This window comes from Gossypium raimondii, chromosome 4 (genome assembly GCF_025698545.1).
Source record: "Gossypium raimondii isolate GPD5lz chromosome 4, ASM2569854v1, whole genome shotgun sequence".
NCBI classification, from domain to species: domain Eukaryota; kingdom Viridiplantae; phylum Streptophyta; class Magnoliopsida; order Malvales; family Malvaceae; genus Gossypium; species Gossypium raimondii.
The window spans coordinates 41,565,668-41,587,762 of NC_068568.1; the positions used below are offsets into that span (position 1 = coordinate 41,565,668).

The 22,095-nt window shown below is 33.5% G+C and overlaps 2 protein-coding genes across 9 annotated transcripts; one reads left to right on the forward strand and one right to left on the reverse strand.

Annotated features, from left to right (window-relative positions):
* Nucleotides 1–1,769: 1,769 nt before the first annotated feature.
* On the forward strand, nucleotides 1,770–3,423 carry LOC105778822 (LOB domain-containing protein 25). Of its 4 annotated transcripts, none has more exons than XM_052629892.1 (3): nucleotides 1,770–2,095; nucleotides 2,341–2,400; nucleotides 2,630–3,423. In XM_052629892.1, exon 3 carries the CDS (start codon nucleotides 2,645–2,647, stop codon nucleotides 3,164–3,166), a length of 522 nt encoding a protein of 173 aa, XP_052485852.1. In that variant the 5' UTR covers nucleotides 1,770–2,095; nucleotides 2,341–2,400; nucleotides 2,630–2,644; the 3' UTR covers nucleotides 3,167–3,423. The 4 variants fall into 4 exon arrangements, with proteins under 4 accessions (XP_052485852.1, XP_052485851.1, XP_012458036.1 ...); XM_052629891.1 differs by having other exon boundaries at nucleotides 1,771–2,095; nucleotides 2,635–3,423; XM_012602582.2 differs by lacking the exon at nucleotides 2,341–2,400 and having other exon boundaries at nucleotides 1,771–2,095.
* Nucleotides 3,424–6,308: 2,885 nt separating this feature from the next.
* LOC105779920 (zinc finger CCCH domain-containing protein 41) lies at nucleotides 6,309–12,896 on the reverse strand. 5 transcript variants are annotated; one of them, XM_012603922.2, is made up of 6 exons: nucleotides 12,575–12,896; nucleotides 11,026–11,921; nucleotides 9,034–10,254; nucleotides 8,325–8,675; nucleotides 7,328–7,825; nucleotides 6,309–6,792 (listed from the first exon to the last, which is right to left on the reverse strand). In XM_012603922.2, exons 2-5 carry the CDS (start codon nucleotides 11,809–11,811, stop codon nucleotides 7,361–7,363), a joined length of 2,823 nt encoding a protein of 940 aa, XP_012459376.2. In that variant the 5' UTR covers nucleotides 11,812–11,921; nucleotides 12,575–12,896; the 3' UTR covers nucleotides 6,309–6,792; nucleotides 7,328–7,360. The 5 variants fall into 5 exon arrangements, with proteins under 5 accessions (XP_012459376.2, XP_012459377.2, XP_012459375.2 ...); XM_012603923.2 differs by lacking the exon at nucleotides 6,309–6,792 and adding an exon at nucleotides 7,014–7,248; XM_012603921.2 differs by lacking the exon at nucleotides 6,309–6,792 and having other exon boundaries at nucleotides 7,014–7,825; nucleotides 11,026–11,820.
* Between the last annotated feature and the right edge of the window lie 9,199 nt (nucleotides 12,897–22,095).

Sequence of the window (22,095 nt, forward strand, 5' to 3'; positions counted from 1 at the left end):
AACTAGCATTCCATGTTGTAGCAGCCATTGTCGATTTAATTTCTATTGTGACCATTTAATTTTAGCAAAAATGCTTATAATTTTAATGTCGAAAGTTTGACATAATTGCTTTCAATTCACAAAAGGAAGTGACAGCTTCTTAACTGTTGTTACAAATACAATAGAGATGAGTGACTGTAATAACCGGATTTTATAATTCTTGTAGTTTAATTTAATTTATAAGTAACATCTTAAAATTTGAAATTTAAATTCTAGTATATATGTGCATATAAAAGACAACCCATCCCCACACACACAGACTTTAATTCGGTATTAGTCCTTATATTTTGTATTCCAGCTGCTTAGGTTTTTTGCCACTGTCAATAGTGAAACTACACTGAATAAAGGGTAATAGTACTGTACGAGCTCATTATCAATGAATTTCAATCATGGAAGTTAAACTGTACCAGTTTCAGTCCTTCATTTCTAATAGTTTAACTCAATGATGCAACTTACAATTACCCAACAGATCACAGTTCCAGAGAGCTCAAATTATATATTCTGTCTTACCAATCATCAACATACTCCTTTTGTTTATTTATATATTTTATAATCCTATTTAACATGCTTTAATTGGATTCTAAATGCTATCCTTTCAATACTTTTTCAATGTGCCAACTATAGCTTTGATAAAACTTTAGGCTTGGAGTGGATATCGATCTCATTGACCCAACTTATATAATACTACACTCTCCCTATATGGAATTTCATTCATCATATAATCATTATGTATAAATACACCAACTTACAATTTTTATAATATATATTGAAAATTCAAAATTAAGAGTGAAGGATGATAAGTGATATGAATACACATATTTATATATTGATAAATAAACACATAAAGAATGAAAAGCTAAGACTCAATTACAAAAAATTAACGTAATCAGATTTAACCTATGTTTACAAAGTCTTACTTAAAAGATTGTTTAAACCCGACCTTTTACAGATAATTGCGTTCTCGCTATTATATAAGAGCTAACCAAAGAAATACCCATCTTTCTACTGAATGTATAAAATTATGACACAAATTTTATTTATTTAAATCAAATTGTGGGCTCAATCTCTTTACCTCACCTAAGACCACACCACCTATTCATAGGATTATAAGACTTTGGCTTTAAGCAGAGAGCGGAGGAATACTTGTTGATTCTGATGGTATCAATTAATCAGTATAAATTTTGCTACCGAAATAAATGGTTAGTCAAAATGATCAAAATAAAGCAGAGTTGATCAGAGATGTACAACTATAGTGTCTGATCAAATGACAAGGAATGCATAATCGAAAAGAATCTGGAGCACGTGGCTAATTAAGTGTTGATTGGATGATTAGTTGACGATTACAAGTATAAACATTTGTGTTTCTCTTTTACCAAAAAAGACATTTATGCTTTTTGGCTATATGACAATTAATAATCGTGATCACAAGTTCCTTTTTCTTTTTTCTTTTTTTTTGCTTAACTATAATTATATATAATTATACATCCAAGAAAAGACTTATGCAGATTGTTTAGCTACGTTTCTGATATGCTATTTGTCTTTTTTATTTTACACCAAAAAGTTTCTTCTTCTTCTTTTTTTTTCAATATTCAAATTTCAAGGTGATTTTCACCAGTTTCTTGAAACAGTGGTATGATATAATTATTGTAAGTGCAGACAGTGTCATAGTCATCCTTTTGTATCCCCATTTATTACCCCCCCCCTTGTCTTTGTCTTTTGCTTTTTTTTTTCTAAAATAATAATAATTTAGTTATTTATTTTCTTCCTTTGTGTTTCAGGATCACTGCAAAATCCTCTTAATTCCCTCTCTTTGCTTCCATACCTTCCTTACCTTTTGTCACTGAATTTTTGCAGGCCCCCTCCTCCCACCCCATCCCTGTTCTTTAACTAATAGGGTTTTTTCTTTATAAACATCCACATTCCACTCTCATACATATATTAATAATATAACCCTAAGTGAATTTTTCATCTTTCTGTTGCTGCATAGTCTTCCTCATTGGGACAAAATAAACCATTTATCAAAGGGTTTACAGGAACCTACTCAAGGGGAATAAAGGTATACCTACATCTCTCTTTATATTACACATATAGATAATATATGTAGCATGAAAAGGATATACTATGGTCGAATCTTTTGGAAATTTTTGTGGCCTTCAGGAATGGGATATATGGGAGGGTTTTGGTTCAATTTTGTGCAATTGTTTCTGCATGCTAATGTAATATTTTATATATGTTTTCCTCTTTTTTTCCCTGTATTTTGTCTTTGTTTTTCACTCTTGGTTTTTTTTCTTTTGGCTACAGTTTAAGCTGAAATTATCTGACAGTCCTCTTTAAATTCAAAGAAAGCTGTTTGGCTGGCAGGTCAGGAAAAAAAAAGCAAAAATTGTTTTTAAGAAAACCGCAGAGTGTGTTTTTTTTTTCTTAAGCAATTTCTCATGGAATCTCGATGATACCTAGCCTAGTGTTTTTTTTCCTCCACCAAGTCTTGATAATATTGAATTAGAAACAAACCCTTTTTTTTCCCAGTTGAAAGTTAGTGAACCATTAGAATTTAGTTAGAGTTAGATGCATTAAAATTGTTGGTTGGCAGTGCAGATCAAAGAAAATGGCATCTTCAAGCTATTCAAACCCACCATGTGCAGCCTGCAAATGTTTGAGAAGGAAATGCATGCCAGATTGTATATTTGCACCCTATTTCCCACCAGAAGAGCCTCAAAAATTCATCAACGTTCACAAGATATTCGGTGCAAGCAATGTTAGCAAATTGCTAAATGATGTGCCGCCCCATCAAAGGGAAGATGCAGTCAACTCCCTCGCCTATGAAGCTGAGGCAAGGATGAAAGATCCTGTTTATGGCTGCGTTGGAGCCATTTCAGTCCTTCAAAGACAAGTTATGAGACTCCAAAAGGAATTGGATGCAACAAATGCTGATATAATCCGCTATGCCTACAACGAAATGCCACAGCCGCCGCAGCCACCAGCAGCATCCCAGTATGGAGGAAGGAGAACAGCCGCCGGGCATGGCAGCTCTGGGGGTGGTTCTTTCGATCAAAATTCTGGGTTTTATTATCCTTCACAGTGGAATAACAATGACCCTAGCGGAGACAATGAGAGTGGAAGCATGTGAGAGTTTGTTAATTGATTATTAGTATATCATGTCATTAATTAATAAGCACATCAAGATTTGATATATGTAATATATATATATATATATAGGTTGGGATTGGAAGAGCTCCTATTTGGCTGGCTCTAGGGTTTTCTCTAGTTATGGAACTTGACAAAGGGACCATACATGGATATTTTTATGATATGCAAATTACCCTCTCATGGAATGTAATTGTTAGTGTCCTGTGAAAAGTAATTTCGATATTTGATATGTGGCTATTCTTTCTGTTTGAGCCTTTTTTATTCTTATGTTCGATGTTTATTTTTATTTTTATTTTTATTTTTTTATGTATTTCAAAGTTGAATATATGTAGGATATGAATACTCCAAAATAAAAATAAAAAGTTAGACTATAGTATGCCTGTTTTGTTGCCCTAATTAACAATCATTTTATCATATCCTGTACTAATATATATGATCCCACCAATCTTCCATAGCTTCGTATTTTGTTTATATATAAGTTTATGTTATTAGCAAATACATATTCCTTTTATGTTCTCAAACATCATTTTTGCTTCATTTCCTGTTGAATTCAATTTCTACAATCAGATTTTATTTTCTTGCTTATGGCAAATCATATACTTTCCAACCATAAAATATTTTTCTTAATCAATCTTATATATTCGGATTGATTACATTCGAATAATAAGTCCAAGTAATATATATATATATGATTATTCACGCCGTTAAATTTATTGGCGTGACATTTTAAAATCTGAAAAAGAGAATAGTATAAGAAGAGTAAGTAATTTATGTTATGTTTGAAGCTATATGAGAATTCTCAAATTTAAGCAAGCAAGAGCATATAGGCATAGAGGCTAAGTGTGAAGAAAGGGAAAAAGGAAAAGGAAAAGCTTGTTTCTCAAAAGCTTTATTAAACACACACCAAACTCTCAAGCCTTGAGTTTTCCATAAACGGATAGTAAAATAGTAAGACTGTAAATTTGTTGACTTCCTCCGACCAATAATTTAAAACCCCCAAAAAAAAAACGTAATGTAAAATTCCCCCACACAGTCATTATCTGAAACAGTGCGAAGGTACAGGTACCTAGCTTTGTAGGAAGAATAAAAGGGGGTTGTTTGCCCATGTGGAAGGTACGTGCACCAACAGAATATTAAATTGCATGTAAGATGTTTCTTTAAGTCTCATTTTTATTTTCTCAAATTTGTGGCTTTTATTTTTGCACATTTTCAAATCATCCATGTTTAGACCCCTCAATCAACAAATTTTACTGCTGATTCACATGTTGTGGAAGTTATAAATAGCCACCCATTATCATTATTTTACTTTTTAAATTGAACAGATTCTCTTCCTTCATTCTTTCTGGGAAGTTAATTATCCATAATTTCCTAATCATCAATGCATGTGTTTATATCAAACATATTAATTATATCTTATCCAATCAATTTAGAACTCAAATTTTAATATTTGCAATCTGTTACTATTTAAATCTACTTAAGTCTCTTTGGTTTGAGATGAGTTTGAATAGTTGGCAAAAATTTGGATTCTGAAACACTCTCCCATCTTTAAGACAATGATTGAGTTTTATAATGAAAAAAATAAAAGAATAAAATTATAGAGAATATATGAAGAAGATGAGAGCTCCCATGGAGGGATTAGCACATGTGGCCTTATGCTTGATCCCCAACATTACTTATTGGCTGGTCTGCAAGTATTTGACTTGTACTTATATTCACTGGTCTCCTGAATATTTGACAATTAACAAATTTCATATGATAAAATGCCTCAATTAAGTTACTAAAGGGTTATGAGGGAAGATGTGGCCTTCTTCTCAAATCAGGTGTGTATTACTTAACTTCTATCTTTTATCATTTTTTTATTTTCATTTCTGAATCTAACATTAATAGATATACGAGAATTAGTCAGATAACTTAAGAAATCAAAAATAAAATAAATAAAATTTTAAATAACCAGTGTCTTGGATATTAGTTAGTTATTATTGTATGTATAATATTATTTTACTAAAGTCAAAAACAATGCATTAACTGGACACTAATTAACATTTCATAAAATAAAAACTCATTTTTATATTTTCTAAATTACGCATAAAACTAATTAAATTGAAAAATTAAGCGTTTAAGTATAATTCAAACTCCTGACTCTCAAATTATTGTAATAACATGATAAATCTATCGGTTCATAAAATTAAAACTTAAATATATATTCTATAAGTAATCAAACTAAACTATCTTAGTAAAAAAAAAAAGAGTTTACATACATGCATGTATCATCATTTTCATGAACTGAAAGTAGAATTTCAATAATGAACTGAATTTTGGTAAACTAAAACATTTTAAACATCACTAGTTATGGTATAAGATGAGACATAATAATCCGATCACTAGTAACAGTATAATAGTATAAGATAATCAGCAGTGATATAAGATGTGTGGGTGTGGGTTGAGTTCTTTGAATACTGCTTCAGCTAAGGTTTGGTTTTATATATATGGATAGTTGTTTCTATTTAAATTCCATATTTTGATACAAAGGAAATTTTAATGGCTTAAAAATGAAAGTTAGTAATTAATTTTGATTGAGATGGGAAAGTGGTCTAGTTGGGATGGAAAAGGGAAAGCATGGAACAAAGAAAAGCAGGGTGAGAAAAGAGTGGGGGGCGGAATATTTGAGGTTTTTGATGAAAGGGGAAACTCAAAAGATCCTCTCTGTCTTTGAATGACATGCAAAGCAAGGAGGCAGGCCAGCGTAAACTCGGAAAAAAGGCTATATATAATATATACTAATATAAAAAGAAAAGGTTGATTGAATGATGCAGCTTATTCAGGCCATAAGGGTCCTCTATTTCTTCCACACCCAGTACTTTCACTAGTTCAAACACCTTTCGTTTTCAACTTGGCATTTTTGCAAGGGCCACCACACAACCGCCCAAGTCGGGGAAAAAACACACAAAAAGGGGATCAGAACTGACCCAACACCTCCAAAACCAAAGACACCTCTATTCCAATTTTACTAATGCGGTGTTTTTCTTTTCTTTTCTTTTTATCTGATTGATTGATTAGACGTTGCTTTCTATGGGGCAATTGAGGTTGGGTGTGCAATGCTCCTTCTTGCGCTGCTGGTAGTCTTCTCATGAATTTGCATTCAAATAAAAGTTTTCATGAATGGTAAATATAATACATATATAAGAGGCTATACTCGTGTGTGTGTGTGTGCGCGCGTCTTTTAAAGTTTGAGGATAGAACCAACAAATTATTCACACGTGAAAGGTTAGGTCATTGCACATGTATAACCCCCCCCCCCCTTCGTTTTGTTTAACCTTTTCCAAGTCGACCAGTCCAGTCCCTACCAAAGGCCATTGGGATTCTCATTCGACAATTCCCCGTCGGCTTCGGGTTGGTGGGTGCGATAGCGTTGTTAAGGGTTCCAGCACCCGCACGTTCGCTCCTCTCTGCTCTACTATTTCTCTGTTTTATGTTTTCTTTTTCATGTATATTTTTAGCCCCTGGAATTGCTATTTTATTTACCATCCACACACATTTCGTGGATAGGTGACGACTATAACAGATATCTAAGGTTGGATCACCAGCCCCACCTGAATATGACTTAACCTGAAATACATACATTTCAACTTTAAAATTTTAATTATAAAAAACATATTATTATTACTACCTTTCGAAGCAATTGGCAAATGTTATCGTCCTATTTAATATGTTATCCAAATATATCATTAATCAAAAATCAATGCTTCGTTATTAGAATTAAAACAGTCCAATGGGTCACCATCTACAGATGTAAACTCAAGCATCAATTCTGCAAATGGAAGATAATGTAAAACTGAAATGGGAATCAGGTCCCAAAGATTTTTCATATGAAAATTTCAAAGTAATCTCAACAGAAATGTTTTCTTTTTTACTTTAATCCCTTTTAGTCCTACAAAAACTAATCTCCAAAGACCATACAATGAATTTGCCACTCGAGTAACGGTTAACCTTGAAGTGGCAATTAAAGATCAGAAAATTCCTTTTTTTTTTAAACCCATGTCCCAAAGCATCAAACAAGATATACTGGGTAAAGAAAAGAAGAAATTTCAGTAATTGAGAATGCGAGATTGAAAACTAGAGATCAATAGATTGAACATTTTACCTCACTGTACAGATCCGAAAACAGCTCCAGTCCTTAACATGCGTCGCCTTTAGGTGACTCTTTCATGCAAGACGATGGGGATGAGCTATGCTCGGAAACTTCAGGCAATGCCATATTCTCCACAAAACTCTCGCCTTCTGAATTCTTAGATTCCTTATCACCTGAAGCAATGACTTCCGGGGAGACACTGAATTCTAATTCTCCTTCTGTCTGGACATCAGCTTCTAAAGTCCCCTTCGGTGTAGAAGATGAAGTTTCTTTGCTACTAGGGTCATTGCTAGAATTGCTAGATGTCAACCATGTAAATTGCAAATTATTGCCCTGCCAGCATTTACCATTTACGTATGCCCTTTCAGCTGACCAGCGTGTGCCATAAGTTATAACAATGGAGCAATTATTCATTGCTTCTGATCCCATATCATTATCATTTTCCACATCTTCTATCTCCACGGCAGAAAGATCACCATATTGTAAGAAGTGCTCCTTCAGAACATCAACCTAATTGACAGACACAGAAAAGCCAATTGAGTTTAGGACATTGACTCAAAGACCTTTGTATTTTGATAGAGAGGACAGACATGTGCCTAGCATTTTAGGTAAATTTGGAAGCCAAGAACATCCCCTCAAAAAGAGCCATATTCCAACAATATGCCCAAGGGACAAGAATGTTTGGGTAGAGAAGATAGATACAAATATACAAATATATATCAATTCTCAATATCATGTAAATAGCACAAAAATACATTAGATGACACATTTTTGTGTTCTACATCATAAAGCTCTCTATTCACTATCACATGCCTTATGCTATGCCTTTCACCCTTGGAATGATTCATCATTGAAATAACAAGACATGCTAAGAAGACCCATTGTTTGTGAAATGTGCTTCTTTTACCTTTTTCTCAAAATGGAATAAAAGAATAATCAGGTAAAATCCATCCTCATAGAAAGACGGAGCAAATACAATTTTCTCAGAGGAAGAGATAGAGTGACTCACATCTGCAAAACCAGAAGGCAAAGGTGGAATAACTCTAAAAGCAGTAGGCCGGTTGTCTAATTTGTATTTATTCATCAAGAATGGATACCCAGTAGGTGCTGATGGACAAGATTGCTGCTTTGAGCTCTTAGACTCCTGCAATGACATAGTGGCATTTGATGTTGGACCATGAGACCCAACATTCTCTGTTGATTTGTTTTTATCTGTCATCCCTACAGTGCATGGTATTGTTGTAGGTGCACCAGGTTCAGACAAACTTGGAGTTGAAGCTTTTGCAGGATCAGCTGCAATTCCCACCTTTTGCTTCTTAGCAGCTTGCTCAGTTGGTAGATCACCTTTGACACCAGAAGACTGCAAAAGGTTACCAAAAATGTTAAACCAGTGGTGGATAATACCCAACATTTATATCTAAAAACCCTTAGGTTCTGTTTTCCTGACTTCATCATTCTCACTCAACACGTTTAGCATGTGCATGTAGTCAAAGTACTGGTAAATAAAGGCATGCATCTCTGACAATGCCCAACACCACCAGTAAAGTTTTTCAGGACTTAGCTACAGTTCTACAGCAGTCTAGCTGATTAAAAAATACACTGAAAACATGCAATTGCTGAAACTGATTGCTACATGTAACAGTTATTAGCACATGTAAAATTACTGAAGAAGCAGATATTAGGATTATGGTACGCAAGAGTAAAGAAGTTCCCAATACTTGTTTTTGAAGTTTGTCCAACTGGCGCCTGAAGTCATTCCGCTTCTGCTCCAGCATTTCCTGCTTCTTGCGTAGTTCCTCTTTCATCTGCTCTAGAGTTTCTAACTTTTTCTGCAATGGAAGTTGAACCTTGGGACCATTAACACCAGATGGCTTAGGGGAATTCACAGAAGGTACAGCAGCACCATGGACAGCATTGCTCTTCTGAGCAATAGGTTGAAGGTTATCCTTCCCTCCTCTATTAACAACAGCCTGTGCTGGAATAACAAAAACCGTTGGACCGCGTGAAGTTAATGTTACACTGCTTCCACTGTTTATGCCATCATCAGGTACACTATCCCGATTAGCCCACCAGAGCTTAATAAAGCGATTACCCATAACAGCATCAGGAGCCTTCAGAGCAGCTTCAGCCTCTTCCCTCCTTGAAAACTGGACAAAGGCCCGTTCACTATTTTTCGGAATATAAATGTCAATAACCTCTCCAAACTTACGAAAATGAGAAAGAAGAGCCTCTCTTTTGTTACTTTTCAGGGGAATCCCATTGACAAACAGTGTACGAAGTGCCTTCTGAGTTGGTTTTCGGCTATTATGCATACTATCAGTCTGTGATTTGAATGATGTATCCATAAATTTGGAGCCATCATCCTCAGTGCTGATCCGCTTTACCTGACAGGAAGTGCCTTGAGAGCTGGGAAACGCTTCTTGGTCTTCTTTGGTTTCATTCTCAGGATAGGCCGACTGTGCGAGATCAATTTTCTCTTTTGTGTCTGTTCTACTTCCTGGGCTACCAATTCTACCCCAAACAGACAAACTTGTGCCCTGTGACCCAATGCTTCTACTTGCCAACTCATTATCAGCGTTTTCATGTAACCTTCCATGATGGCGATCAGAGATATCACCACTTAGAAAGGGTTCTGCTTCATCAATCTTGGGTGAATGTAGTCCTGAGACTGCAGTCGATGCTTCTGGGCCATTGTTATTCCATAAGGGTTGATCAGGATCATATAGATCAGCAACACTTGCACTAGTAGAGCCAGTGTATGCACCATTCAAACCCAAGGCATCATCAGTCATTCCAGACTTGCTACTTTTGCTATGTATACCCTTGCTGCTCATCAAAGTGGTTGGAGGAACACTTGAAGGTAGAGGTCTAGGTGCAGCAGGGGTTGCCAATAGTTGTGCACTTGGAACTGTAACAGGAAGGTTAAACTGTGACAGACTCTGCAAATCAGAAAAGAAGTTACTATTAACTTGAATATATGACACTATAAAAGAAGGGGGGAGGGGAGCCAGTCCACCAGTCAATATAGATCATGGATCAAATATCAATGATGTGAGAAAAGTCTAATCATAGAGATCGTTATTCATGTAGTACATTAGTCAATACTTAAAGCAGAGAATTTATGTGTAAACATAATTTTTCTTTATTTTTTTTAAGTGACCCCATACTATCCAGGGGCTTCCCTTCAAGAAGATACTTAAGGATTTGTGTAAGCAAGTAATCTGGCAAGCATGTTACTTTTGTTGATTATGGAATTGTTGAAAGTAAAAAGGGTATCAGTAAACGTAGCAGGGAAAGAAAGGATAGTAGCAAATGAATTCATTAGAAAGTAGCGTGAGAATTTAACCTGTATCTGGTAGTACTATAATATTTAGAGTAGAAATATAACAGCAAGGCTTTGGTAAATGAACTCAATGCAACAACAATTTAACCCATCTATGGTAGTACTGAAGCATTTTGATGCAGCTAGATTGCCACCAAGCATTTAAAGGGTGATATTAACAGTGAATAATTTTTAGCACATAGTTCATCCTACACATTGTTTGGTAGCTAGAGGAGATAAACCAGATGCACATGGTAACTTCCCTGGCTGGTCCTTACTGAAACTACATTGCCAAATGACACGATTTTCTTTATCAATTTTGTAAAATCTCGGGAAAGGCTATAAGCCAAAATGTCTGAATCAAGATAAAAAATAGCAAATTGAATACCTGAACATCTTCAATAACAATACGATTGACACCATGCTCCATTGGGCACATGTCTCCTCTTAGACAAAATCCACGCTCCTCAAAGTCTCTGCAACGTTGGCGAGGAATGCCCATATTCAATGAAGAATTCATAGGTGGCCTCAGCACCCCTGGTAAACCAATAGGATGGAGTGTATCTAGGCCACCATTTGGTATTCCAGGCATCATCCCAAAGGCACCCCATGATGGACTTTGCGCATTTGAAACATTAGGCAATCCCCTTCCTGCAAAGAGACTTGGAGCAACAGATCCAGGATGAACCATTTGAGAAGCAATATCAATTGAATTGAACCTAGAATCACGTTGATTCCAAGAAGAGTTATCCCTTCCTCTACCCCTACCAGGACCAGAATCTCCACTAAATGGTTGGTTTGACCTAACTCTCTGGTTCACATCCACATGTCCTCGGGGTAGTGAAGCTAATCCTGGGCGTCTTCTATCAAACTTCGATGTCAAGTCTTTGTCTAGAGGCAAACTGTTATTACTTTTCCAGGTTTCACCTGCTTGAGATTCATTTTCTCTGAAAGGTTGCCCATTTTCAAAAAATTTATTGCGTTTTCTGTATGACTTTGTAAAAGCCGGATCCATAGAATCTGTCTCTAATGATTGAGAACGTGTCTCTCGCCTACGGTGCTTATGGTTGCGATCATCATCATCCTCATCACTGACTTCCTTTTCCTCAGGATCGCTAACACAACCAGGAGGAGAAAGACCACCAAGCTTAGGAGATGAAACTTTCAGCTCCATTGGATCCTTCTGAATAAATAATAAACCCAAATACTTTTACAGCTTGCAGAGTTCCAAACTCTAACCAAATGCAACAGTCAAACAAGATGAGAAGCAATTAGAAGGAAAACCTATGAATAGGGAAAAGTGTTAAGGTCCAATCAAATGGTTAAAAAAAATTGAAATTTGATGAGGTTTTCATGCTCCACAAACTCGTATCAAATTAATCATACAGTAAATAATAGCAAAACAGCTATGAAATGCCTTTTCTCACACAACATGCTTCAAGGTTATAGTATTAGCATATACAATAACTTAAACAAAATAATGAACCACCTATCACCCTCAAGCTTTCCACTATCTTAAAAGTAACTTACAATCATCGACACACCAACAAAAACTAAATCGGATGTAACAACATCACTTTGAACACAAATATCATTGCCCGAAAATTCATATACAGAAATTGTGCACCAAACGTTTATTTAATGGCACAAAAGTTTCAAAATAACTAAGTTCTTTGCTACAGGCTTCAGAGAAACAAGTTCAATAAAAATCTCCCAACTGCTTAAAACCGTATTTTGCACTTAAAACTATATTAAAACTAATAACGACGAAAATATTAGGTTCGAATTCAGTCGATAGATAAATTAAAGAAATTCTCAGTAAATCCAATTAGATAGATAAATTCTCTAATTAAATTATAAATAAATCAGCTAGGTTTCGTAAGAAAAAGAAATATAAAAAAGGCGAAATATTAGTGAGCCAAAAGAAAAGAACTTACAGAATATTCTAGAATAACAGAACGGGCAATGTCTAAGGAGCTATCATCCGATTCCAAATTGAACCCGAACTAACGTGGAAATGAGAGTGAAGGTAATTAAATAGGCGATGGAGGGGTATTTCGGGAAGAAGAAAAATCAAGTCGTAGAGAAGAAGGGAAACCGGTGAAGGACAGGATCGTAATAGAGTTACAATCGAGGGTTTATGAGAGTATTTTGGAGGGTTTGAAGAAACTGTGAGAAAATTAAGAAAACTAGAAGGAAAAAAAACGAGGTTTTAGAGAGAGGGAGAAAGGGAGATAGACGACGGAGTCTGAAAAATAAGGATACAAAATGTATTTGAGGAGAAAGAAATCGAGAAGAAAGAAAAGGATAATTTCGGTTTGTGCCCATATTTTTCTGTATCTTACATGTGGCCCCCTTATTTTATAAATTTTAGGCTTAAATCCTTAAAATATTCATCTTAAAATAATTTTAAAAAAATCAATTAAGCTTGTAATTAAAATTTGCAATCAATCTAAAGTTAGCAACAAATTGACACTTGAAATATAGAATTTTGTCGAAGCTCATGACCAGCCGTTAATCTTTAACGAGCTCTTAAGTAATGACATGACAGTTGATCCTTAATAATAATTAACCCTTAATAGCAATTAAGTGATAACATGACAATTGTCATGAAAAAAAACAATTTTATGATAGTTGACTTGACATTTAACTTCGAAAACATGTTGGCATAAAAAGCTTAAGAAGGTTTTTTTTCTTAATTATTAGATATTATAAAATATTAGCAATGTGTTATAAAAATATAAAAATTTATAAAATTTTTAGAAATTATAGAAATATTATAAACTTATTGTAGAAAATGAAAAGAAGATTCAACTTTCATTTTGGCGTACAAAAAGCTTATATTTGTTCTCTATTGATAGGGTCTCAATTACCGTAGGTTATAAGAAGAGAATTAAGGCACCATATAATTTTTTTAAGGGTTACAAGAGTTACAAGAGGATAAATTTGGAGGCTTTGAGAGTTATATGGACATCCATTTATTAATGAATTTATAACACTCCCCTTTGAATATCCATTAACGAAAATGTAACTCGTTAAAACCTTGTTACGAAAAACTCTGTGAGATAAAAACCTAATGAAAGAAAAAGGGTACACAATCTCCTATTACAAGCTACCTCATTAAAAAACTTTATCAAAAAAACTCAGTGAGACAAAACTTTGATTAAAGGAAAAGAGAACAGTGTGTTTCAAACACCACTTAATGGCAACATCACATTACATCTTTGAGTCAACACATTTCAATAAACTTTCAAATGTTGTGGTTAGCAATGCCTTGATAAAATGATCTATCAAGTTATCACTAGAACGAATTTGTTGAACTTTTATATCACTTTAATGTAACCAACATTCAATTGAGCTATACATGTTGCATTATCTTTATATAAGATAGTTGACATCTTTTCTTGTAGAGGCAAATCACATATCTTCTGGATATATTGGGTTAACAACCTTAACCAAACACACTCTCAACTTGCCTCATGCATTGCAATTATTTTTACATGATTTAAAAAGGCAACAACTAATGTCAACTAATAGAGATCTTGAATCACTTGAATAAAATGACATCATTCCAATAGTTCCTCTGAGATATCTAAATACATGTTTAATTTCATTCCAATGTTTATCTGTTGAAGAGGAACTAAATATTGCTAACAAATTCACAATGAATGCTATATAAGATCATGTGTTGTTTGCAAGATACACCAATGCCCATATGGCATTTAGATATGGTACTTCAGGACCAATAAATTATTCATCATTTTTACAAGGACGAAATGGGTCTTTATTCCATCCTTTAAATGCTCGATCTACAGGCCGAGACATAACTTTATTTTTCTAAAATATTTCATATCAATATCTTTCTTTAAACAAATTATTGTATTTTAAAGCTCTTCAGGAGTTCCAATAATATTTAAATCATCAACATAAATAATAATTATCACAAAATTTGATTCAAACCTTTTTATGAAAACATATGGACAAAGTGGATAATTTTTATAACCTTCTTTCAACAAATATTCACTAAGATGATTGTACCACATATGTCTAGATTGTTTTAATTCTTATAATGATTCCTTTAATCTGATCGAACAATTTTCCTAGGGTACTCTATATCCTTCTAGGATTTTAAATCATTCTAGGATTTTCATATGAATTTCACTATCAAGTGAGCCATACAAATAGGTTGTAACAACATTCATTAGACGCATGTCAAGTTTTTCACAAACTATCAGACTAAAAAATATCTAAATGTGATTGCATCCACCATAGAAGAGTATGTCTCTTCATAATCAATTTTAAGCCTTTGCAAAAATTCTTGTGCTACAATTCACGTTTTATATCTTACAACTTCATTTTTCTCATTTTGTTTTCACACAAATACTCATTTATATCCTACTGACTTTATATCTTTAGGTGTTTGGACTACAAGTCCACAAACCTCACATTTAACAAGTGAATTCAATTCTATTTAAATTGTGTCTTTCCTATCTAGTCAATCATTTCTATTTCTACATTCTTCAACAGAGTTAGGCTCATGATCCTCATTTTCTTTTATTATTTCAATAGCAACATGATTTGTAAGAACGCTATTAACAACTTTTTTATTTCGATTTTCCATATTTTCTCATATTGATATTGTAATAGGCCCAATTTGCCCGGCCCGCTACTAAAGTAAACCAAATAAAAAAACACATATAATCAAAAGTCCACAATCCAAATACATGGGCCAAACGTGGCCCAAATCATTTTAACCCAATGTCTAGCCCAAAATTATAACCAAACCTAAATAAACCCTAACCATCAGCCCAAAGTTGACCCAAGCCCAACACAAAAAGAATCAGAAACCCTAGCCCTTTAGCATCATTTCCTCCGTACCCCATAGCGGTGGCCTCCTCTCCCCAACCACGCGCACCTCACGCACGAAGCGCCACCACGAGCCTCCGGTGGCCTCCGACGACTTCGTACCACTTTGCAAAGCAACAAAGGCGACAGCAGCAGAGACACAGGAGAATAACAGAGAAAAATAGCAGAAATATAGAAAAAAATTTCCTGTAAAATTCTATTTTATTTCCGGCTATATAAAGCCATTTTTGGAATTTGTAGAGGGGGCTTTTTTCCCTTTTTTACGCATTCAATATACGCATTGAGAATACAAAGAAAAAGATTGAAAGGTGATTTTAGGGGTTTCTTTCATTTTTTACAGATTGCTTCTCGATTCCTTTTTTTTCTGTCTTCGCTTTTATGTTGGCTAATTTATTAAGGAAAGTAACAGTAAAAGAAAGGGGAAACATACTTGATGACGAATTCCTGGCCTTCTCTGTCGTCATCGGAGTATAGGCTAGGTTAAGGAATCGTTCATATGCCTTCGGTGTAGAACGGCGCAGCATTCATCTGATTCAATTTAGGTTTTTAGGAAATGAAAGTATTTTAGGTTTTGGCTTCTTAATGCAGAGACTCACACGACGACGTTTGGAGTCAGTGCAATGACTTCGAAACGACGCCGTTTAAAGATCCAGACCCGAGTGGTAACCCGGTTCGGGTAGGACCCGCGGGTGATGGGTGTCTGGTTTATTTGTCTAATAGGTCCTTGTGCGTTTACTGGGATAGCGATTTAATTTCTTTAATTGTTTGAAATTTGTATCGCATATTTAACCTTATTTTCATTTAAATCCAGTTTTAAATGTTGCCGTTTCTATGATTAATTGAAATAATCTTAATGTTTGCGCATAATTGCTGATTTGGTCCTTCATTTTTAAAATAAATTTTATTTTAATACTAATTTAGTTTTCCTTTCAAAATTCAACGTTATTTTAATTCTATTTTACATATTATAGTATTTAATATTTTTATAATATTTATTTTGATAGTATTTAGGCTTACTATTATTATAGTCCAAATTATAATAAATTATTGTTTTAGTTTGCTTTTTCTTATATTTTCAAAACCATTATATACCGATATTTTGAATCTATTGTAATCATTTAGTTTTGTTTTAATTGTTATTATCATCCTATTTTCGTTTGAAACTTTGGTTTTAAATTTGTAAATTATTATTTTCAATTTCAAAAAACGTTTCCTTCATATTTTGTTTTGCCTTCATAGTTTTTGAATAAATCTATTATTATATTCATATATTTTAAAAAAAACATTTTTACTATTGGCTTAATATTATTTACAAACCTTTTATACATTTATTTTCCCATTTGCTACATTATTATTTATTTTATCACACTTAATATATTTTAAGAATTGATATGTTACTTCATATTTCTCATTAATGTATTTTAGACTATAGCTCTAGATTTTATTTTCACCATGACATCTCGTGATTATTATATTTATATGTATAATTTATATTGAATTATTTTAATACACATATATGCATATAAAATGCATCATAGCTTGTAATTTGCGTGTTTCAAAATTTTATTCATTTTAGGCGATTTAGTTGTGATTAAATTATTTTTATATTAATTACTCTCGTTTTGTTATTTGTAAGATTGACTATTAGTTTATTTGATTATTTAATGTTGATGTATTATATGTTTGGTTGCTTCATGTTGTAAATCTAGTTTGTTATTTATCATTTACTTTATATTTGGCTATTCAATTATATTGTTTGAGAGAATCGCATTTCATTAAAATATTATAATCGTTTTATTTCAAGTCTACTAAAAAGTTTGGCGTTCGTAAGTTCTCGAGAGGTTTGTGCCCTAACTTACTGGGCTTCAATTCTTCTCGATGAATTTAGATCATCAAATGTTCATTTTGTAAAACCATACGACGGCGAATAATAAAATTCTTTAGATTACAAAATGTTGGATCCTAACTCACTGGATACAACATTTTGTTGTCTTGTTTTTAATAAGGGCAATATTTGAGGTTTAAGATTTTTGAGAAATTGAACCCTAACTTACTGGATTCTAAATTCTCGATTAACTTAAACAATCAAGAAACCTTCTTTAAACTCATGATTTTCTTAAAAAAGGAGCATATTTAATTTCAAGGATTGAATTGGAGCACCCTAACTCACTGAGTGCAAAATTTATTTCTTCGAAATAAGTATGTCTTGTCATTCAATTTGCTTTATTCAAATTTTCTCACCAAGGATCGTATTTTAAAATATTTTCAACATTTCGACACTAAGACGTTAAGCAATCAATTCGGTACCAATTTCGGGCATTACGAGGGTGCTACCCTTCCTCGTACGTAATTGACTCCCGAACCTATTTTCTTAAAATTTCGTAGATCAAAATCATTTTCAAGGTGAACCGATCACACATTCAATAAAGATCGGTGGCGACTCCATTTTAAAAAAGTCGATCCCATTTTTCAAATTTAAAAATGGTTTCGACAGATATAACTTATTGAGATTTCTTGATTTTCACCATTTTTATTTTCACTTCCAAGTACTTGAATCTCTTCTTGAGTTTTATAATTAGTTATGTCGTGGGTCTCTTCAGGAACCCCCCTTCCACTATGTGACCATCTTAAATGTTTTCTCCTCTCTTTTTACAAGAATTTTTATCTTTGGAACTAATTAATCTATTATACTTCAGGCATGCATTACTTTCATTTACTTTAGTAAGTTGTCCTACTGGGACTTCAATTCAAATCAAAACATTAATTTGTATATAACATTTGGTTATTCTAATCAGGTTAGTAAATGTATCTCATAGTTTATTTGTAAAATAAATTGTTTGTTGAACTTCTGGTTCACATTGCTTTGTACGAGGATCTTAGATAATGATAATTTATTTCAAATATTTTATTCATCCAGTTTTTTATTCTCTCTCCCTAATGTTGGGAAAACCATCTCATAATAATTGACAACTCGTGTCATAACTAAATCTCCAATTAATAGCTCGAAAATATTTAATAATATAAGGATATTCATATAAATGTACATTCCCAACCTCTTATGAAGACCAATCTTTGTGCGTGTGTGTCAGGATCTAATGTCGTTAGCATAATATTTTTGTCTAAGTATACTTGTAATTTTTTGAACAAATTGGTTTAATAAAAATATCCATTAATTACATTAATATTATTTGTATATTGCCTTTAATGTTTTTGCACATAAAGTAAAATGAAAGCAAATATTGACTCACTGGTTATCTAACATTTAACTAATTCTAGGCAGTATTAAATGGTCAGATTGTAATATGGAAAGATAGCTTGTATTAGTAGATAAACCTAAACAAGTCCTTAGTCTAATAAAAAATGAGCAAACCGATTGAAAAACTAATATGTCATCTACCAAGTCCAGTTGGGGAGATGTTTTGTCTTGGGTATCGAAGTGGATGATTCTCAAAAGATAGAGACATAGATGTGACTATAGTACATCAAATAGGACCAAAGTAGAATAAATCCTAAATTTGTTTATGGATTTATTCATTTATGACGTTCATAGTGTGGCATACCTGAATCCTGAGTAAATGATTAATTATGTATGGTGACTCGTATACTTTGATGTAAATAAATGACTAAATTCAAATAAATAAGGAACCGAAAGTTGATGCGTTGGATATGCGACTTTTACAATATGTAACATCATTCACAATAGAAGAATTTATAGGCCAACTAATGGGTATGTTATCCTCTCATCAACGTTACATGATCGATGAAAAGTAAAGGTGAACAAAGATCATTTGTCTTCATTTGTCTTTGTGATAAATGATTTAATTATTGTTTAATAGTAATTGACTTTTCATGAAGGAAGATGTTGTCTTTGTGATAAATGATTTAATTATTGTTTAATAGTAATTGACTTTTCATGAAGGAAGATGTAATGTGTAACACCTCTAACCCGTCTCCGTTACCGAATTAAAGTTACAAGATATTACGATAGTTAACAAGACCAAAAATACTATGAAACAATTCAAAGATTAATTTAAACATCATAAATTAATAAACAACATACATTCGAAAATGAGACTTAAATTGAGCCTACAGAACCTTAAAGTCAATTTAGAAACAAGTATGGACTAGACCTGTCCATGGGCCGGGTTCGAGTCGGGCCCAGAAAATTTTTTTGGCCCGACTCTTAGGCCCGGGCCCGGCCCGGCCCGAAATATGAGCCTGAAATTTTGCCCAGGCCCGGCCCAGGAAAAAAATAATAAGCCCGAGCCCGGCCTAGCCCGATTTTTAATAAACACACAAAAAAATATTTTAAAAATAAAAATAAAAATATTTTTAAAGTATTTTAAAATTAAAAAATAAAAATAAAAAATATATTTATTATATTCGGGTCGGGCCGGGCCCCGGCCAAAAAAGTTGAGCCCGGCCTATTTTTTAAACGGGCTTCGTTTTTTTGCCCAAGCCTATATTTCGGGCCTATATTTTTACCCGAACCCTCCCATATTATGGGCGGGCCGTCGGGCCGCTCGGCCCATGGACAGGTCTAGTATGGACTAATCTAAAACAAAATAGAAAAATATGGTAAAAATTGAAAATAGGGGTCACACGGTCGTGTCGTCAGGCCATGTAACTCTCTGAGACCATATGAACAAACTTGCACCAAAAATCAAATAAGCTACATGGTCGTGTGGGGTGACTGTGTGTGGCACATGACCATGTGATAGACCGTGTCCTAAGCCATATGTGCCCAAAAGTTCCTTATAAAGCAAACAATTTTAACCCAAATCACTAATGCAAGTTCTACCATTGAACTCGCATAAAATGCAACAAAACTTGCCAAAACACATCATATATCACTCAACCTAAGTGCCTAACTAATATGCCACCACTGGCACCACAATTCAAAATTTAACCATTTAGCATTCAGTACCATTCATACCATTTCCTCAAGTGACCTATAATTTCCTTTCATGCTATTCAAACCAACACCAAAACATGTATATTTCAAAGCCAAAATACCAATTCACCTAATCATTTTAACATACAACCAAATATGTTTTAACCATCTCAATTTACAACTTTAACAATGCCAATTATAACATTTGCTTATCACAAGCCCAAGTTTATAGCCAATTCATGTCACCATCTAAAACATATGCACAAGGCCATTCAAAATACCAAACTTGGCATTTACCATATATCAAGAATCAAACCTCAACCATAAGCTTATATACAAAACTATTATACCAAAGTTCATACCATTTTACATAAGTCAATCCAACCTAAGTACATGCCACAAGTAACCAAAATGGAACATCAAAAGTCTACCGAATCAAAAGACAGTAGGTGTGAGCTTCTCGCTGATCCAATCAACACATTCCAAGTGTCCAAAATCTATAGAAAAGTAGTAACACAAGTAAGTATATAAAATACTTAGTAAGCTCATACAATATAAACAAATAGCTTACCTTAACCATTTAACAATTACATGAATCAATATGAAACAATTTCACCTATCATAGCATTCAAAACAACATCAACCATATGAGATTTAGTCAAACCACATATATAATTTCAAATGATAAAATACCAACTTCAACTCAAAATTCATCATGAATCCATTTTCTAATTTATCACTTTGCATCACTTTCATCATTCAAATTGCATCATATATCATTGCCATAATCATTCTGTTGGAAAATTGGGTTTGGAAAACGCAACAGAAAATAAATTTAGGGGAAAACCAAAGTTTTAAAAAAAAATTCCAAATCAAGAACTTGGTTGTGATATCTAAAGTAATAAATACTTAATCAAAATTATACATTTTTTATTCGTCTAGGATGAACGCTTTGACCAAATAGTCTTCTCCACTATTCTCGAGCTCACGTCTGCCGAGTGTGGGCTCGTTTCGAATAAGAAAATTTTTCACAAAAATTACCAGTGGGGTAATTTTTTAATTTATGTTAACTTTTGGGACAAGTTGTAAATAATAAAAATATCTATAGAAATTTTCTGAAATAATCTCTTGAGTGAATTTTCTCTCTACAACTTTCTCTTGAGTTCCAGTGTATGAAATAATGACCCAAGGTTCTTTTTATATAGGGAGAGTTTAGAGAGTTCAACTATGATTAAACTTAATCACTTTAATATTAAATTAATATAATACTTATCAAGATAAATATTAGATTAAATTTAATCTTAAATCTTATTAAATTAATAGAATATTTATCTACAAGATAAACATTAAATTAAATTCAATATTAAGATAATCGCTTTAATATTAAATTAATAAAATACTATTAAGATTAGTATTAAATTAAATTTAATATTAAATCTATTAAAATAATATTATTTTTGAAATATTTAATCTGAAATCAAATTCTCTAGTAGAGTCCCAATAGGAGTGTAATTCTTCCACTGCTCAACCACCAAAGACCCACCACCGTCGACCATTTGCAGGCCACTGGAATGTCTTCGTCGCAGCTACCGGCACCCCAAGCTGGTTCGATTTCTGTTTGTTCGATCCGGGCTAGTGACGGCCTGACCGATCCGGTCTAGCCACCAGTTGGACCATCGGCCCTATTTCACATACCAG

Coding starts and splice junctions, on each gene's coding strand:
- LOC105779920 (XM_012603922.2), bottom strand. CDS start 11,811: ATGGAGCTGAAAGTTTCATCTCCTAAGCTTGGTGGTCTTTCTCCTCCT. Junction 10,255..11,025: donor TTGTTATTGAAGATGTTCAG/GTATTCAATTTG, acceptor TCTGATTTGCAG/AGTCTGTCACAGTTTAACCT. Junction 7,826..8,324: donor TGCCTTCTGGTTTTGCAGAT/GTGAGTCACTCT, acceptor TCTGTCAATTAG/GTTGATGTTCTGAAGGAGCA.
- LOC105778822 (XM_052629892.1), top strand. CDS start 2,645: ATGGCATCTTCAAGCTATTCAAACCCACCATGTGCAGCCTGCAAATGT.